Source organism: Callorhinchus milii, unplaced genomic scaffold, assembly GCF_018977255.1.
Source record: "Callorhinchus milii isolate IMCB2004 unplaced genomic scaffold, IMCB_Cmil_1.0 Scaffold2, whole genome shotgun sequence".
NCBI classification, from domain to species: domain Eukaryota; kingdom Metazoa; phylum Chordata; class Chondrichthyes; order Chimaeriformes; family Callorhinchidae; genus Callorhinchus; species Callorhinchus milii.
The window spans coordinates 75,387,538-75,407,253 of record NW_024704743.1 but is presented as its reverse complement, the minus strand read 5'-3'; the positions used below and the strand labels follow the sequence as shown (position 1 = coordinate 75,407,253).

At 40.2% G+C, this 19,716-nt stretch overlaps 1 protein-coding gene across 2 annotated transcripts; it reads left to right on the top strand.

Annotated features, from left to right (window-relative positions):
- The first annotated feature begins 581 nt into the window (after positions 1 to 581).
- Positions 582 to 19,423, top strand: gcm2 (glial cells missing transcription factor 2). 2 transcript variants are annotated; one of them, XM_042332193.1, is made up of 6 exons: positions 582 to 637; positions 9,408 to 9,543; positions 10,903 to 11,155; positions 14,723 to 14,835; positions 16,055 to 16,180; positions 18,329 to 19,423. In XM_042332193.1, the coding sequence occupies exons 2-6, from the start codon at positions 9,451 to 9,453 to the stop codon at positions 19,202 to 19,204; spliced, it is 1,461 nt and encodes a 486-aa protein (XP_042188127.1). In that variant the 5' UTR covers positions 582 to 637; positions 9,408 to 9,450; the 3' UTR covers positions 19,205 to 19,423. The 2 variants fall into 2 exon arrangements, with proteins under 2 accessions (XP_042188127.1, XP_007899052.1); XM_007900861.1 differs by lacking the exon at positions 582 to 637 and adding an exon at positions 9,140 to 9,198.
- The last annotated feature ends 293 nt before the right edge of the window (positions 19,424 to 19,716 follow it).

Sequence of the window (19,716 nt, the reverse complement as noted above, 5' to 3'; positions counted from 1 at the left end):
CTCCGTCACCACGATTTAAGATTTAAGTTCGTGCAAACGATGGAATTGATGAATTCTCCACAATTCTGTCCGATCAGAAATTTGAAGACAGAAGTCCCTCACGGGCTGACACTGTGTGAGGTGCCGCTCTGCACAGGTGAGGATTGTGCGCTTGTGAAACCTGGCAATGAACTTTGGGGGACAACGTCCTCTTTTCGGTCGGTGGCAAAATTATTTCCACCCCCCAAAAAAAAATCCTTCCCACAGTTGGGACTGCGGACCCGTCTGGAACTGGGACCGAACTATCGAGACCACCACAGAGAGCTGGCACGTCCCCCCCCCCCCCCACCGCCCCAACCCCACCCCACAAGGAGGTGGTGGTGCAGTGAGTATTCCTGGGTTCCCTTTGCCTCTGGGATGTACAAGTCCCCGGGGATCAGGTGTTCCCAGGGGGTGGCGCTGCACCTACAGCAGCCTGGGATGGTTGCACACTGACAAGCGCTCAGTGACACACCTGCACCACCCTCCCCCCCCCCCCCCCCCCCCCCCCCCCCACACACACACACAACAGGTAAACACACACACACTCACACGCCCAAGAAGGAAGTGAGAAGAGGTTTCATCCCGAGGGGCAGCGCCACTGACAGCACAGATTCAGGTGAGTTTAGCGAATATATCGATCATCAATGTTGACTTGGCCATTGCTTTTCAGGGCAGAAATAAATACGGACTGTGACAGGTAATGTTGCAAACATCAGCATATAAAGTGCCGCAGGAAGCAGAGACCTTCCACCTCTTATGATCGGAAGAACCGGTCAGTCTGTGAGAAGGTGGGGACCTCAGTTCATATATCAATGAAGTTGTTTGATCGGTTTAAAGTTCAATAAACTCTCAGCATCTCTCCACACGTCCTTCCCAGACCACAGCGAGGTGCTTTGTGCATCATCAGTTGATCTTGTTTTCCCACTGCTTTCCACCACTAAAATATCCGCTCCCTTTGAGAATCGCAGTCTCTGAACCAAAATATTACGAAAAATAGACCCAACTGGGGTTAATTCGTGTGATACGTGTGATCTGTTTAAATGCAGCTTATTGGTGGCATTGTCAAACTTTGGGCTGGGGAAAGGATAGGAGATTAACCCCCACTCCTCCCACTCCCCACGTTATGCTGCACTTTGTACATGGATATTGAGTTCTAATGCAATGGTCAAACACAGCAATAAATGTGCATTTGGAAACTGGCCGTGAACAGTCCTGATAAGGGACGTTGGTGAAGAGAGACGCTCGGAGTCTGCTGGACTTTAACGCCATCACACAAATGTGTGCTGTATCTGTACAGAGGTCCCCTTCCTCACAGACTGGGGGGGTCTCCTGGCTTTCAGGAGGTGACAGATATCTGCTTCCTCGCCTTGCAACGACCGAAGACTTGTGTCTGTGCGGGTGGCGGAGATGAGAGGCAATGTGAAGGGTTATCTCAGTTGACGATACTTATTCACGGGCAGAGTTCAGAGTGTAGTGTATACAGCATCGCCTCCAGCCTCAATGTTACACAGTCCAGGTTTGTCGCTGAATACTGCAACACGTTTATTTATTATCTTTCTCTCCAGTGACTGGAAGTCTTCTGATTTACATGAGCTTCCAAACACACAAAAGGCACCTTAGGAAATATTTTTCCCTCAAGGTTCCAATAATGATAATAATAATAATAATAATAATAATAATAATCCTTGCATTTGATAGAGCGCCTTATCATGTCGTTGACTGATAAGCCGAATTGACTACTGGCGTGATTTCAGAAGGGAAATTTAGCAGAATAAACTATTTTCTAAATGTCTCAATAACCTTAGAACAAAAAAAAGTTTTCCTTGAATTTGTTTATTGTAAAAAACGCGTCTCTAATTTCCGGATGAAGCCCGTGTTTTATTTATCCTGGGCTAATAGCTCTGTTTGGGAAGTTGGGTGTGAAAGGGGGATATAACCTGGTCCTAAAGTGTGACACTGTTCCTGTGTGTCATGTTAAAGACGCATTTGTAATATGTTTAAAAGGAAACGCTCAGTAATGTGAAATTCTGATTCTTGTTCAGCTGCAACACATGGCGTATTCTGGGTGATTTGATGTATTTACACCGGCGCCGAGTTCTGAGGCTTTCACTACTTAATAATACTAATATAATCCTTGTATTTGATACATACAACACCTTATCACATCTTCCAGACATCTCAAAACGAATATGCATATGTATCGACAATTCCCTTACGTTTCCCCGCTCTATTTCCATTTATGTCAAATACTAGAAAGTGGAACAAATGTGAAACGATATTTGACTGAATCTCTGATGGCTTTAATACAGATGAACTGTTTACAAAGTGTGGAATTGTGTCAACGCCGCGTTAGTCTTTAGTCTTAAATTCTGCAAGAGCACAGCAATCTGAAAACCCGGCTTATATCTGAAGACTAATATTTTTCGCATATGCTTCACGGATCACTTTCAAAAATTACTTTGCTTAAAAAAAGAATCACAATTGTTGAACCGGTGGTAAACCAGGGGAGAGGACTTGTAATAGTGTAAATCAGGCTGTTGCATGATTTCAATCTATCATGAACTGTAACGTTGAAGAAATGTGGTCAATTTCTAAATAATGGGTTGTTACACAGCAGCCAAGTACTCATATATTGTAAATAAAATTATTTGGATCGCTCAGATTTGATGGTTAGCGTTGTGCTTTTCTTAATAATTCACCGTTTCGTGTGTTTCTAGAAGTTGCAAATTCAGTTTCATTGAACAAAGTACAAAACAGTTTCACTTATTAAATTCAAAGTATAAAGTATAAAACTAGACTTGTATACTTGGATACTGAGAGTGTGTTATCTAATTATAGGTGACATTTTGCTTATTAAAACCATGTCTGAAATCTGCATTGATTTTATTTTATTATTGATTTTATTTTGGGAAAATAGTTTTTTGGGCAACATTGGTCAACTCTGGTCTCACCTGTTTCCGATTTGGTAACAATAAATCCACTTACTTCAGTAGGAAATTGAATTTTCCTGTGGACGTGTTTTTTTTTAATTTTATTCTATTCTAAAAGCAGCCTTTATTTTTAATCCTAAATTAATATAGATATTGCTCTCTTTGGAAGCTTGGTGGAGGCTAGTAAAATGAAAGGCATTTATTCCTGTGCTTCGATTGTGGTCTATGTACATATACGATTCGTTTTGTATTTCTACACTTAGTTATTAAAATAAATACATTGTTTAGAAATTAAACTTTGAAACATTAAACGTGAGCTAGAAATAAAATAAAGTATAATAATAAGCCTTGTATTTGGTATAATACCTTATCACATTAAAGGGTCCCAAAGCACTTCACAACATTTTCTATGTTTTTGTAGGTGAATGTGACAACCAATTTTCACACAACAATGTCGCACAAACAGCCACGAAGTTAATGATCAATTTTATGCATGATTGTTGTCCAGGATAGTGGGAAAAACTCCCTTCTCTTCTTGAATAGTGCTATTGGAATTGTAATATTCACCTGAACAGGCAGACGGGTCCCTGATTTAATGTCACATCTAAAGCCTAATAATAGTCCCTCCAAAAAACAAAACAATAATAAATTGGTCATTTTCAATCCACGACTGTTTGTGGGACACTGCTGTGTGCAATTGGCTGCTGCGTTTCGACCACAAATATACAGTCAATTCACTTTACAGCATATTTTGTGAAGTGCTTTGAGACATCTAGAAGATGTGAAAAGCGCTATATCAAATGCAAGGATTATTATTATTATTAAAGGAAGGCATCTCCAACATTGCAACACCCCTTCAGTGGAATATTACACTGCATTGTGAGTTCAGTCCTGATACAGGGACAATATTAAGCAGTGACAGATGATGTGGCAAAACCTTCAGCGTTTCAAAATGCTTTCCTTCCAAAACACCGCAGATTTTACCCTTTTTGTAATATCTAATCATTTAAATCATTACATATTCTGTAAAATTCCTTCTGTTAGCTTCTTATTTATAGCTTTCAATTCAATTTCTCAGCTCTTATATGGCTTCCAAAGTTTTCATAGTTTTTCAGTTGATAAATATTTTAATTTGTATCCTTTATAAATATTGCTTAGCAATGTGTTTCAAAGCAGTACCATTTGGAAAGGTTCAGATTTAAGTTGATAAAGTGCAAGTGTCTAGCTAATCAATTGTTTATTAACACACTTGATATCTGCCACATACACTCGCACTCACACACATGTATGCACACACACACATACATATACGCATATATATATTATATATATTTACCAGAGAGAGTGACTTTCAATCTCAGGAGAAAAGTAAAAGCAATCCAAAAGAGTGAACTATAAGCAGGCATTTAACATATGATAATTATTAATCTACTTTATCAGAAGGTGCAAGATGAACACATTCGTATTTTTTAAATACTGTAGCTAGTTTATATGTTTTGTGGTGTCGTTGGAGGTGCGATGATGTTAGAGCACGGTCAGGAAAAGGGAATATTTTTTCACTGGGGATACAGTGGATATATCCAGATTGGTGAATTATGTCTCATTTATGACCAAACATAGAGGAAAGGAAAGATTATGTTCTCCCAAATACGAAGTGGTCACACAGAGTAGATGTCATTGGTTTGCTTAGGGGATAAAATGCTCATTTAATTCATTGGAAAAACTAATTTCCCATTACAGGTAGCACATGTAAAGGCCAGCAGTGAAAAAGGATAAATATCTGCACTGTACAATTAGCATAAACCACTCTAACCTGTCAGTTGAGAGTTGTGTCATTTGGGGTCATATCAGAATGGGAAGGCTTTGAAGACCTTATTGTTAAACACTGAACATTAGGATTGAAAATGCTTTTGTTTTGCTATAACCCCACTATCTTAGTTTTGTTTTATGATTCACAATATCTGGGTGTATGGACATCAAAATTGTGCTTCATCTCTGTCCTGCATAAAGGGTGATAAATAAATGTAAATTGTTTTTGCCTTTGGATGTTCTTGGTTTCAGTACAATTTAGGAATAATCTTCTTCATAAGACACCTCTCTTTGGCATCCTATTTGTGCATTGGTTTCTTCTTGCTGCCCATACAACAGGCTCAAATATCACTGCATCTTCAATGTGATAACAACTAGCTTTAGTATTAAGAAAAATATTAATTTGTTCATTTTGACCTTCTGGCAAATAATAATCCCACAATAATAATCTTTACATTAGATATAGCCCCTAAACATTGGGATGACATATCAAAGCGCTTCACGTGATGCACTGAGTGACTGCATACTTTGTAGGGAAAATGTTAAATTGAGTAGATTAAATTAATTTTGTGGAACAATGTGTTTGAATCTGGAAAGCTTCACTAGTGGGGGTATATTTTATGTTCTATGACTATAGCTCGTCACTCACCTCTTAGCTTTTTTTAAGTGTTACTACCACTTCTGATCATGACAAATTACACATCTACCATCTATTTTAACCATACTTCAAGCTAGTTTTCATGGTATGGTGTGGTCAATAAAAGTGCTTAGCAAATCCTTGGGATAATATCAATGGCATAAAACAGAGGTCCCATCGACCTGTTCAGATGGACCTTATTCGTACTGTGGCCATACATCCCCGATTTCCAAGGACAGATCCCGGATAAGGTATTGTGTCCACATTGACTTCAGCAACAAACTGAGCAAAAATAATAACATTGTAAAACAGGCACATTCATCAGAGAAATACAGCCATTAATCCAACAAGCTTCACCAGCACTGCCAGCATCAGGGATTGTGGTGAGTTCAATTATTTTATTTTAACCGAATTTAGCTTACAAAATATGGTTGCATTCGCTGAGTTTATAGATCTTATGGCACTTCATTGAAAAATTAGGAGATTTTCTCCCAGTGGCCTGACCAACAATTTTCCAAACAGAGCGATTCACTTAATAATTCCATTCCATGGCTATTTGTGGGATAATACTGCGTGTAAATTCACTGTCTTGTAAGACTCACCCGATCATCAATCTCCACAGATCATAAGATCTCTCTGGAGATTGTATTCTACACCGAGCAATGAAGTGCGAATGATTAAATCAAAACCTATGTTTAATTGCGCCTTCCTTCATTTGTATATTGCACATAGTTTCGGTGCCAGGAATTGTTTGGACACCGAAACCAGTAGAACAAGATAAGAAGTAGTTTTCACAACGGGGGAATCTCCTTCCAGCACAGGTACGGATTATGGATCAATGATATGGATTGATGGGACCCAAGAAACTGCTACATTTGTATGGAAGAAGTGACGGGTGTTTCCGGGCAGGTTTCTGTACCTCGCCCTCTGTGTGATCTCCTCAGTACATTCCGCTTATTATGTTTATTCCCAAACCCATCTTGTAATTTAATAACCAATGGGATATAACAATGGCGATTTCATCCATACTAACCGGTGGGATTGCATTCCTAATAATTATTTGATTGGTGTTAAATGATCCCGTCAAACCACCATTTAAATACTGCAAAACACTGACAGCTTCCACGGCGCAAATGTGTAAAACGAAAGTGGGTTGTAATATAATTTATACCCAAATGAAAGCAAATATAAACGATCGGATTGAGCGATCAGTAACTTTTCAGGTGTTGTTTTTTGGTGACCAGGATTTGCTTCATTTTTTCAAGCGATATATGATGGGTGAAATCCATGTACTTATTGCTAATCGCTGCCTCGGTTGTTGCAAGTCACGGTTTTATGCAGATGGTTATTTTGCAGCGTCTCTCTCTCTCTCTCTCTCTCTGCAACTGAGCAGCTCAACAGCACATAGCCCTGACAGGTAGACTGTTAGATCAGTGGCTTCCAACCCATCGTGCACACGGCTTTCCCTGCGTTTAAGTATATATACACTTAATATCTCTCCGTCACCACGATTTAAGATTTAAGTTCGTGCAAACGATGGAATTGATGAATTCTCCACAATTCTGTCCGATCAGAAATTTGAAGACAGAAGTCCCTCACGGGCTGACACTGTGTGAGGTGCCGCTCTGCACAGGTGAGGATTGTGCGCTTGTGAAACCTGGCAATGAACTTTGGGGGACAACGTCCTCTTTTCGGTCGGTGGCAAAATTATTTCCACCCCCCAAAAAAAAATCCTTCCCACAGTTGTATATGAAGACTATCATTGAAGTGGGTTGTAATGAATGATCGAGGTACACACAGATTGCATTGATTTCCTACCACACTCTTGCTGATTTATAAGGACTCTTGGTGAACGGTTGGTTGAAAATCGACTTGCAATAGTGGGTTTACATTAAACAACCTTTTTTTTTCCGACTTATCTGCAACTTACTGCCACGCCGACAATGCTGGTCTCAGCTAAAGCGCACAGACCTGTCCGCCTGTGTTTGAGCAACTCGGTTTGTGGTGACATGTCTGTAGCTTTTACTCAGAATCGCCCCAGTCTGGTGACCGTCATAATTCAGAATCATGAAACTTTTATTTCAGAAGCAGATTTTCTGTTGGTAAACATAATATATGTGGATTCCTGTAGTTCAGGGGTTAAAGCACTCGTCTCGCAAGTGAGAGACCCGGGTTTGATCCCCAAGAGGGCGAAATGTTGGGCAAGTTTCCTTGTTCCACACACCTCTGTTTACCCAACAGTAAGTAGGAACCGGGATTGTTAGTCGATTGGCGGATCACTCTATCGGTGGTAATAAATCCTTCAAAAAAAATAATAAATTGGTCACTTCAATCCACGACTGTTTGTGGGACACTGCTGTGCGCAATTGGCTGTCGCGTTTCGCCCACAAAATATACAGTCAATTCAATTTACAAGATATTCTGTGAAGCGCTTTGAGACGTCTGGAAGATCAGGCGCTATATCAAATGCAAGGATTATTTTTATATATTTTTTGAAGCAACGCCAAAACAATGAGTATTTCTGATCTGCACTGTATGGACTGATAATATTTATCACTAGGCTTTTGAACCAGTCACCATTTGATGTTTTTAAACTCTCCAAATATATCACTGAGAAACATCCTCTTTTGATGTTTAGTAGATACTATTAGTGCATATATTTGTTTTGGTATATATTGTAATTATGAAATTCAGTATATGTTTAGAGAATACTTTAATGCGTACATCGGTGTATGTTTGATATATATACTTTAGTTATATTTAACTTTCAATGTATATTTAGGTTATATTTAGGTATTTACGTTATTATTATTATATATTATATTCTAGTTATATAGTGTATTGCAAACATGCTGTATACTTTAATATATACATTAGTATATTTTAGTGAATATTTTAGTTTCACACCAATGTAATATATTTCAGTTACATAGTTTATTGTATGTTTAGTACATACCTTTAGTGTATACTTTGTTTGCATACTTATTGTATGTTTTGTATATACTTTCATACTTTAGTTAGGGTATGTTTCTTGTCTGGCATTCCTTGTGAACTTTCTTACCCATCAGTCTCATCTTCGAAAGCTATTGATTCACACGTCATGAGTATGATTATAAATAAACACATTGGTGTTTTGACAACAATATTTTCAAAAGATGATTTCTTTTTAAAAAAATAAGATGGGCTCTCCTTACGCCAATCCCGTGCACAGCCCAATTCGTATTCTATTGGTGAGCGGATCAATGTCACTGGGAGAACCTTTGAATGCTCGTACGTGAAATGTACTGTACATTTTGACATCGTCTTCCATAATCGCATCACAATAATCCTTAACAAATCAATTCAAATTTACTAAAATAAATCTCGAGGCAGGGCATGGGTGCGTGGTGCTTTTACTCATAACAATCGCTGTTATGGCTATTGCGGATCAAATACTTGGGATGAGAGTGAAGTCTATAACAACGTGTTTACATGGTCCTGTAAACTGCTGGTTGGACCTTTGATGCGCCTGTAGGTCCACCTGGTGCTGTTTGTGTGGCTGGCGGTGCCTCTGTGTGTTTGTGACCTGCACACAGATTGGTTGGCAGGTGGGTTGTGTTTGACTGACTGACTGAGTGCCTACGTGTGGATTACAGGCAGCTCTGCCCTCAGGTCACAAGCACTGTTCACCTGAGCTCAGAACCACCGTTGCATTGCAACTCCTGCCCAAAGAGAGCGCACCCCGTGTAACCCAGGGCCAGGCGCAAGTGTCGTCTTCCTCAAACATTTGTCACATCCCAAGGCGTTAAGAAAATGCATTGGGTACGTTGGGGACTCGTCACGTCCAATCTTTAATCAGCCAAATTCAAGCAACATTCGGGAAAGATGTTTTTTTTTCGCCCAAACCTTTGAAGGCAAACACAGATTGTAGTATTGGTTTTTACCCATATTAACGTTAATCCTTTTTTTTAAAAAATATTATTATTATGTGTTGATTAATGTTATTGATGTGTCTTTGTCCCTGACCCCAGGAGGTGTGGTGGTGAGGAGGGGGGTCGTCGGCTGCAAGTGAAGATGTCTAAGGATGATCAGTACCAAGGCACTGACTGCGTGTGCTCCTTTGGGATGAAACTAACGTGGGATATCAACGACCCGAAGCTGCCACAGGTAACTCACAGCTAACTTCACAACTTTCCTTTCGTAAGAGAAATAAGGAAATAAGTAAGGATTCCTCATGAAAGCACATTTCCTTTTTTAAGTGTTTTTTTTTCTTGTGAAGCTCTCACATAGCTTTAAATTTGCACTGCCCTCCGTCCTTCTTAACCCAAGAGTCAATTTGACTCGAAACTCAAAGCCCTTAATGTAGGTGATCTAAAGAGGAGTCGCTAAATTCCGTGTTTTTTTTATGTTAGACGGATTTCTTTCTCTCCGAAAACGGTGTACATTAAATATATACTGCACGGGGACTGCAAACTGCAGCAAAAGCATTTCATCTGTGCTATTTGAGCCCATCACACTCACTGAGCACACTGTGTAGGCATTCGTTACACTTTTGCTGGCTGCTGTATTTTCCATATAATTATAAAAATAAAAGTTATACGAAATAAACTCAGGCAGATCGGATTCCCACCCCTCCAGACCCTACACTGGCAAAGATACAATGTATTGACTTGGGTTTCTAAAGCTGCGATAATTCGTATCTTTCCATCTAAGAAGTATTACAAATTACAAATAGCGAATTCGTATTTCTATTAGGTGTCTGTAAATTGATATGTAATCCGTGACCATGTGTGTCCTCATGCGAAGAGTAGCAGATCACCCTAAAACCCCGGCACATTTATTCTGTCAAACACACTCTTCCTTGACCCTGTATCTCTTTCACTCACATTCTTCGCAGTTACACATGGAGATGGTTTGCAACTGAGACAGAATTTTTTTTGTACTCAAATCACTTCCTTGTTTGAAATGAAAAGCCCGAAATTTCATCTAGTTTTGTGAGACCCGTAAAAAAGAAACCTTTTGTCTGAAAAGTTAAGCCTGCACCAAATTGAGGAGAGAAAAAACAACAACTTCAAACTCAACTTGGAAGCTGGCTTATTTTTGAAGAACTGCGAGAAGCTTTAAATTCGTTTAAATTTTATATTCCTTGAATATTTTCAGACAAAATGGTCTTACTGACTAAAGACTGGGCGGAATTTTGGACCTTAAATACACAGCAATATTTGGTGGCACTTTCTGTGGTGTTTGAAACTCAGAGGTTGGTCTGAAGATGGTCCACCAGTGACACATAGACATGTTGTCATTTACTGGATCTCCTTCCACTGAAATATTAATCAGGAACTCGCCCCCTCCTGCATTTAGCATTAGTTTGGGTTTTATTTGTGAAATGGAGAAAGATGATTTTCCTTTGTCTGAGAGGGGTAAAATTGTTGAGGGCCGATTTAATTCAAACACTTGGGCGTTTGCGAACGATCAGAGAAGGGAAAAATACATCAGTAAAACTTGTGGATTTTGCGCAACTTTCAGGACTTGAAGCAGTTTGACAGCTTTCATGAGTGGACGGATGGCTATGTGCGGTTTATTTACCGAGCGGATGACAAAAACGCGCAGAGACACCTGAGCGGCTGGGCCATGAGGAACACCAACAATCACAACTGTCAGATCCTCAAGAAGTCGTGCCTGGGGGTGGTGATCTGTGCCCGGAGCTGCACCCTACCTGACGGCAGCAAACTTCAGCTCCGACCCGCCATCTGCGACAAGGCGCGCCAGAAACAGCAGAGTGAGTAACAGCAAGAAACCCTTCACAACAGCCTCTCTCTCTCTCTCTCTCTCTTGCCTTTTTAAAGTTGCAGTGTGTTGTTTGATGGTTTAGATTGTGGCAGAAGCTTTCTAGATCAGCAACGTTTGAATATGGCTTTATTTATAAAACTATTAGAGATCAAATAGACAGTTGGGTTTGACATGTGGAAAAATGGTGCAGAACTCCATCTGACTGCCCTCATCCACAGCTCTGATCCAGAGCTCCATCTCACAGAGCTTGGGATTACTATTCTTCAGGGTCCCTTATTTTAGATGTACCTTAGGTGGCTCAAACACTACTGTTTCTTTCCAGTTGCTAGCAGTTTCGGTTCTGAGTCACAAAGTTCGGGACAAAGTGTCAGGTTAGGGGTGTGCTCCATTGATTGAGGTGATGTTCTTTAGATGAGATGTTAAACCAAGATCAAGTTTGCCTGTTCAGGTGGACGCTAAAGATCCCAAAGCACTATTTGAAAAGAGAAGGGAATTTCTCCTGGTATCCTGGCCAACAATACCCCAGATAAAATTAATCACTAACATTTTGCTTTGTAAAGATTGTATGCTGCTTTTACCAACAAAATATAGTCACTGCACTTTATAGAAAATCCTATGAAGCACTTTGAGACATGCTCCCAACATGACAGATGCTATATCAACTGCAAGTTATTATTATTTTAAACTACTGCGACAATCTAAACCACAAAAATGTCTTTTTGTTGGAAATAAATATATTTTAGAATCACAGCCAGATATTTTCATTCACATAATTTTGTTTGAATGTATATCTTGCAAAGGTACAAATGCCTTTTGTACCAGGTTCTTTAACTGATGGGATAGAGAATGCTCTGAGGATAGACAGTGATCTGATTAGTTTTCTTCAGCATTTCCCATTGGTGAAGTCCAATCAAGGAGTGAGGTTGAATATGTGTTAAAAGGGAAAGGGGAAAAAGGGGAAATGGCTGCAGTGACGGAGGGCTCTGGCCTACACTGACTTGTTGCATAGGACTCTGGAAGTGGACTCAGTTCACAGCAGGCATTATGTACTTGACAAGCAGTGTGCAGTGCATTAAGCAAAACAGTTGGTGCTAACTTAGCCTGGTGCGTGACATTGGACACAGACCTCGATACATCAAGATGGTGGCATCTCACAACCTGTGCTGTATAGGTTCCTAAACCATGCTGAAGACGAATGCCCACCAGATAGCTGATGAGGAAACTGAGGCTTGAGGCAACAGCTGTTGGAAGGTGTTACTTGAAGTCTGGGTTCGTGAACACATCTATCCAGCTCTTGGAATCCACCTTGATTGGCTTGCAGAGAGTTAAGCAGCTGCTGCTCAGACTCCGCACTTCCAACTGATGCAATAAAACAACAACAATATTTGTATAGCGCCTTTCACATTGGGAGGACATCCCAAGGTGCTGATGGAAACAATCAATGTTTCCATTGCTCAATGGATAGGGATGTGTGTCTGATCTGCAGGTAGGAAGATGGTGGCAATGCTCTCACATATTTCACACTGAGGTCCAGGTTCCCCAACTGGAATGACTCAAATGGTGAGTCCTAGTGAAGAGGTGTAAAGGAGCATTCACAAGCATGGGAAAATGAGTCAGATCAGGGATTAGGGAGTGAGCACTAAGGCTGAGTGTCTTCCTCACTTGCGAGTCTAACTGTTTGTATTTTTTATTAAAACCGTCTTGTTTTATTAAACCATACATTGGCAAACACCTTCAGTTCTTCGTAGAGAGGTAGATGGCAATGACCCCGAGCAGTTGCAATGTGCTGCAGTGCTGTAGACCCTTTACATTCCCATGAGGAGTCCCTGGCAGCAGTTAATGAGGTCAGATAGCCTTTTGTCCTGGAGGTAAAGTTTCAGGAAATAGCGAGAAGCAATGAATGGAAGGAATCCTGATGGTTACCTCCATGGATATCCTGGAGCATATGCCTCAGGACTGTTGAGACTCTTTTGGGGTGCTGGGAAACCAGGGACGAAGAGGTGATGGTATCCGATATTGTTGGATATAAAAACAGGAAGGGCAACTGAGCAATGCCCCAGAAAAAAAGGCAGAAGAATGTAGTGAGGAGGATTCGCCATTAAAGTCGGTTGAGAAGGACAGCAGGTAATTCAATGAAAAAGGAAGACGTTTCAGTAAATAAAGGGGCAAGGGCTTGGAGAGACTGACTTGGGCCTGTCAAGGTACTGTTTTGCACTGGTCTGTGGGCAAGATCATTTAAAAAACAAGGCTGGTAGGGAGAAGGTCACACCAGACCTGTGGGTGACGGAGATCAAGAATGTCCTTATCCTCAGTCTGTATGTCCTGAGAGCTGGGGGAAGTCTGCTGGAATTGGCAGGACTAACCGCACTCATACTCGGAAGCAGACATTTTGGGTAGGGAATGCTGAAAGGGGATTCAGCTGACCTATCAAAGTAACCAGGTCACACCATTACCTGTACCTCTTCGGGAATTTATCGTAGAAAGGAGTCCTGTAGCTCAATCAGCATTTCAGAGATAAAACCAGGAAGTTCATGTGCATTTATTGGGAATTAAAGTGAAAGCTTGTGTTTCTAGTTTTGTGGTTCATAGATCATAAGAGATGTTGCTTCTTATTACAATTGAATATGTATTGAAGTTTCAAGTGTTAAACAAAATTGTTAACATGAGTAAGGCAATAAAGGGCCTTTGCAATCCCCCACTAACTAAGTTTAGTTGTCAGCCTGGTTCTGTTAGTAGCACTCTTGCCTCTGAGTCAGAAATGTTGTGGGTTCAAGCCTGATGTAGGGCCTTTGAATTCACAGTCTAGGCTGATATTTCAATTCACTGTGAGTGCATTGACCATGTTTTTGGTAATATTTCCTCTCCCCACCCTCTCGGCTCCTACTCCCAGATCGGGTGCCGAGCCAGGACTGTTAAGCTCTTTGGGGTGTCCTCCTGATGTGTCAGGGGTGTTAAAATCACCTGTTCAGGTGGACGTTAAAGATCCCAATGGTACTATTTCAAGAAAAGGGAGTTTGTCCTAGCCAACAATCACCCAGATAAAAATAATCATTCACTTTATGGCTCAGCATATTTAACCAATGCTGAATAAACCTTTGGTTCAACAAATATCTATTAAGTATTCTAAATATGTACACTACCTTTTATTTCATTTTCTGTAAAACATTTTTGTCTCGCTTCAGTGATTCTTCCCTTGTTAAAATGCAACTAAACAATCATACAGAAAAATTGGATTTTTAACATCACCGTATAAGCTAATAATTCTCACTATGCTTTGTGAATTTGAATTGTGAATAGAAACTCCATTATAGTCCTTAATAACTAATCTGCAGTAGGTAGACTAGATAGGTCGACTAATTGGACTGAACAGGAGGAGCCATATCACTCTATGTAATTTCTTTTGATTTTCACTCTCTCTTAATTTTGCTTATCAAAGAAAAAGTATAAAGTTTGCAACATTACTCAGGCAATTGTAAAATATTTACAGGCTTCTCTCATTCTATGTCCACTTCCCTCCATTCGAACAAGATTTAACATGTCACTTCATGTTTTGCAGAAAAGGCATGTCTGAATTGTAACTCAGCGCTGGAGCTCATACCATGTCGAGGTCACAGCGGCTACCCAGTGACTAACTTTTGGAGACTTGATACCAAGGTCATATTTTTCCAGGTAAGTTGTAAGTTACAAGGTCAAAAACTAGTCAGAGTTCTTAAAATAAAGAATATTGAACCATTTCTATATTCAAACAGTGAGTGAATATTATTTTCTATAACTGAATAAAGTACCATGAATTGTCAAGATTATATCATTTCTTATTATAAAGACTGAGTGGAGGCAACCGCAATGGTATAAAGATTAGAGCCACCGCTTGCTTACAGACAGGGAGTTTGTGGTTTGAACTCCAGGCCATGCTTTGTTTACTGGTCATGGGTTCCTGGTCCCTCGACAACATCCTCTACTGATTATGTGTGTGGTGAGCTGGGTGGGCCGAGTCCAGGCTCTGCTGTGATGCCCTCTATAGTTGAGTAGCTGGGGCTGACTGACAAGACTCTAACACAAACAGCGGAGTCCTGTAGTTTAATGGTCAGAGCACTCACCTTTCAAGTGAAAGGACCTGGGTTCGATTTCCAGCAGGGCGAAATGTTGAGCGTATTTCCTTTTGTTTGGCAGAATGCTTTTCCAGGGATAATAATTCCTTCAAATTAATAATAATAATTTGGTCACTCAATCCACAACTGTTTGTGGGACACTGCTGTGCACAATTGGTTGCCGCATTTCGCCCACAAAATATACAGTCAATTCACTGTACGGTATATTCTGTGAAGCGCTTTGAGATATCTTGAAGACATGATAAGGTGCTATATCAAATGGAAGGATTATTATTATTACTGTTACTGGCCATTAAGCAGGATGCTGGAGGGCAACCAGCTCCTGTGGAACTGCACCCAGCAAAAGAACGGCAGAGACGCATATGCTTGTGGGGAGAAAATTAGAAAGATAATTTGGGTGCACTGTTTTTCTGTTTAAAAAAAATAGTGATTAAGTAGGTTTAGCTCACTGTCCTTTCATCTGTATTTCTGAGTCTGAATCCAACTCAGACTGATGGTATCATGTCTCTTTCTCCTCATTTAAATGCTCCTCCTTTTACACTTGGATTGGTGTGAGGCATTTACTTTCTCCACAAATCTGGGTGGTGTGGTGGTGAAGTAACATCACAAAAGATCACATGGAAGGTTCTTGTGCAATTCCTCAGCATATTTGATTTCATCCTGCCACAATACTCACTTTACCATCTTCCCATAACAGGCTGAAACTATGTTGCAAACGAGCCCAGTGTCCTAAACTAGAGTGGATATAGAGCTCATATTGATTATTTTTTTAATACTAGGCCAAAGGCGTACATGACCATCCAAGGCCCGAGAGTAAATCAGAAACTGAAGTCAGAAGAAGTGCCATTAAAAGACGAATGTCCTCCCCAAACTTTGTTCACAAAAAAAGGCACATGGACTCTGAGGTAAGTCATGCTTCATGAGGTAGCAATTCAAAGAGATTTGGGGAGAAATTCTACCTGTGTCTCAATTTACTCAATTTTCCTAGCATTTGAGACATCCTCCCGACCTGAAAGGTGCTATAGAATTATAAATTTCTGTGACCTCAATGTACAGAATTTGGCAAATCCATAAATGCAGTCTAAATTTTGTTGCCATTTTCCTATAAGTTTCATTTAACAGCTATAGAAAACCAACTTCAAAGCTAATTCAACAATTTGCCAAATTCTGGGTTGTCTGAAATGATATTGTTTGGTCTGATACAATGGAGAATCCATCACCATGCTTGACAGTGCCCAAACCAGACAACATTCCACATATGTATGCCACCTATATATGGAATTTTCCCTGTGTCTGGAATGGAATGTTCACTCTCCCTGGAGGGCATCATCCCGCTTGCCTTATTTCAGAGGGTATTAGGCACAAGTTGGCCAAAGGTTGTGAACCCCTGAGCGTGACTTGGGGTACTGCTGGAGTTAACCAGTTAAAGCCTCTATCTACCTCCATCCTACTCATGAGGGTTTTAGCTTTCAGGTTTAATAGGAATAGAGTGGATGAAACCCTTCCTTTAGGGACGGGCTTGCACTCCAAATGTTGGGGACAAGTCAGTTTAGTTAAGTAGGTTTTATTCTAAAATGGATATTGTCATGAAGACTTTCTGAGGCTGATTTACTGGACTTATCATAACATTTACTGAGGCAGGAAATGTTCTGACCAGCATAGCATTGGATGATCTAATCCATCAAGGTCGGTACATTTTGTGAGAATTGAAGAATTATTCCCATGTTATGCTAATTATTACATTTTGTCAAAAAAAATGCCAAATACTGCAGATGCTGAAAATCTGAAACGAAAACAGAAGTCTGCGAACACTCAGCAGGTCAGGCTGCATCTATGGGGAAAGGAAAGTGAGTCAACGTTTTGGGTCCACAACCCTTTGTCAGAACCAGTTCTGACGAAGGATCACGGACCCAAAACTTTGACTCACTTGCCTTTCTCCATAGATGCTGCCTGACCTGCTGAGTGTTCTCAGGGACTTCTGTTTTTGTAGCCTCTATGTCAAAGATTGTAGGTTCAAACCCCACATCAGAGTGTTTAGCTCATAGTCTGGGCTGCAATGTTGCAGGTGCCATCCTTCTGATGCGACATTAAACTGAGGTCCATTTTATCTGTTCAGGTAAATGTTAAAGATCTCATGACACTGTTCAAAAAGGGAAGGGAGTTTCTTTCAATGTCCTGGCCAATAATCCTGTATATAAATTGAGCACTTACTTCATGTTTGTTTGTTGATGTGTCTGAAGGTGCAATTTCGTTGCTGTATTCATCTGTAAATACATCTTATAGAAAAGTCTTTGAGACATTGCAGGCCCCATATCAAATAAAAGTATATTTTATTTACTTAACCTGCTGGTAGTTCTATGGAGACCAATGGGTTGTAGATTGAACAATTTTGCTGAATTGATGGATATCAGCAGCACACTAAGGGTTTAACCATGAAGTACAGTTGAACCCTGTTATAAGAGACCCGCTTATATGATTGTTCCACTTATAAGACGGACGTCCTGTGTAGATTTTTACATTTTCCAGTATTGGGTTTGTAAATGTAGTATTTGCAACAAGATTCGCAAAGGATTAGTAGATAATGATTTTTGCCGGTAACATTATGGTAAATCTCAACCCAACACAGTCTCACTCCAAGCAAAGCTCCTGCAAGTCAGAGTTATGCACATCTGCTTACCATTAGGATTCAATATGTACAAATCTTATTGCAATTCCCAGGTTTTTGTTCTCATGATCTGTAGCAGGTACCAAGCATTATTAGGAGCCTGGAATTGCTTCTCCTCTCTGACAGTCTTCCTGTGAGATTCAAGATGATAGGAGAAAAACAGTAATCGCACCCACATAGACCAGCTTGTATGTACAGCGGTTCAATTCTGAGCTTTAAAATCCAATGGGGAAAAGTTGGTCTTTAAGTTAAATCAAATGTAAGAACAAAAAAAATGGTTCTCAGATAGAGATTAAGATTTCTGTGATACGTTTAATCACCAACGTTTACAGGGTTTTCGGATTATGATTTTTCTCACTGTTGATATGTGTTCTTTCTTTCACTCCAGGCAAGCAGATACCATGATAGCAGTGGTCACTTCAGCAACATCCACCATTTGCCCTGTATGGAAGCTCCAGACAGATTTGGCCTAATAGCAGAACCAAACTTTCCTATTCCATCACATCACTATTCACCATTTCAAAACCCAGAGGCCTTCAATCCAGCCTACGATTCAAACAGTGTTGCAGGGGAATCAGTTCCATCACTTCCAAAGGTCTCAAATCCAAGGATATATGTTCCAAGAGGATCATGTGGCTATGATTTTGCCATGCCTGGTTACATAGGTTCCAGTTCTTATCCAGCGCTTTACAAAGATTCTGGTAATATGCAACCTGAAGTTGATTCATTGCAACTCACTGGAACTCAACACAATGCAGGTAGCTTGAATGTCCATGACAGGACCTTTGATGGGACAAGTAAACACCATGGATGGAAGCAGATATTGAAAGGTGGATATGGGGACAGGAATGAATATGGGCATATCACACCAAATTCTAATCATTACTACAATGGAGAATACCCATGCAGGTTGAGTGGTACAGGGACCACTCCTCCCGCTTTGCAGACTATCATAACCACGACTACTAAAGTCTCCTACCAACCTTATAAGCCTGTGGGAAAGTTTGGTGACAATGTTTATGATGCCAAAAATCTTGCAAACTGCAACCACTTAGCAGACAATATTCCTTCTACCAATTACCCGGAGGCAAAGTTTCAAGAAGATAATGGGGTGATCAAATCAGCAATAGTCTACCAACAGGAGCCAGCTTCCAAAACAGAGCGGGCAGAAGGACTGGAAAATTATAGATATGGCACATATTCTACAAACTCATACAGTGATCGGTTAGCTCACCCCTCCCGATATGACATTGGGGAATACTAAAAATCTACAGGGAAAATGCTCGAAATTGTCACAATTGTTGAACTGATTCACCCTAACTCTCCCCAATAAGCACTATACCATTTTTTCTTGCTGTATATAGACAATAACAAGATTCAAATCCATTGAAGATACTAGAGTGTATTACAAGTGGATCCTATTTACTAAACAGGGTGCACTTGGGTTTGATTCCCGGCAGGGTGAAACCTTACGCAAGTTTCCTTACTCCACATGCCTGATAATAATCACTCAAGAAAAAAATAACAAATTGGTCACGTCGATCCACGACTGTCTGTGGGACACTGCTGTGTGCAATTGGCTGCCGGGTTTTGCCTACAAATATACAGTCAATTCACTTTACAGTATATTCTGTGAAGTGCTTTGAGACATCTGGAAGACGTGAAAAGCGCTATATCAAATGCTAGGATTATTATTATAAACATTTAATAATCCCCAGCAAGAAATTTTGCACTGAAAAGGAATCTTAATTTCAATGCAAATGTTAACAAAAGGAT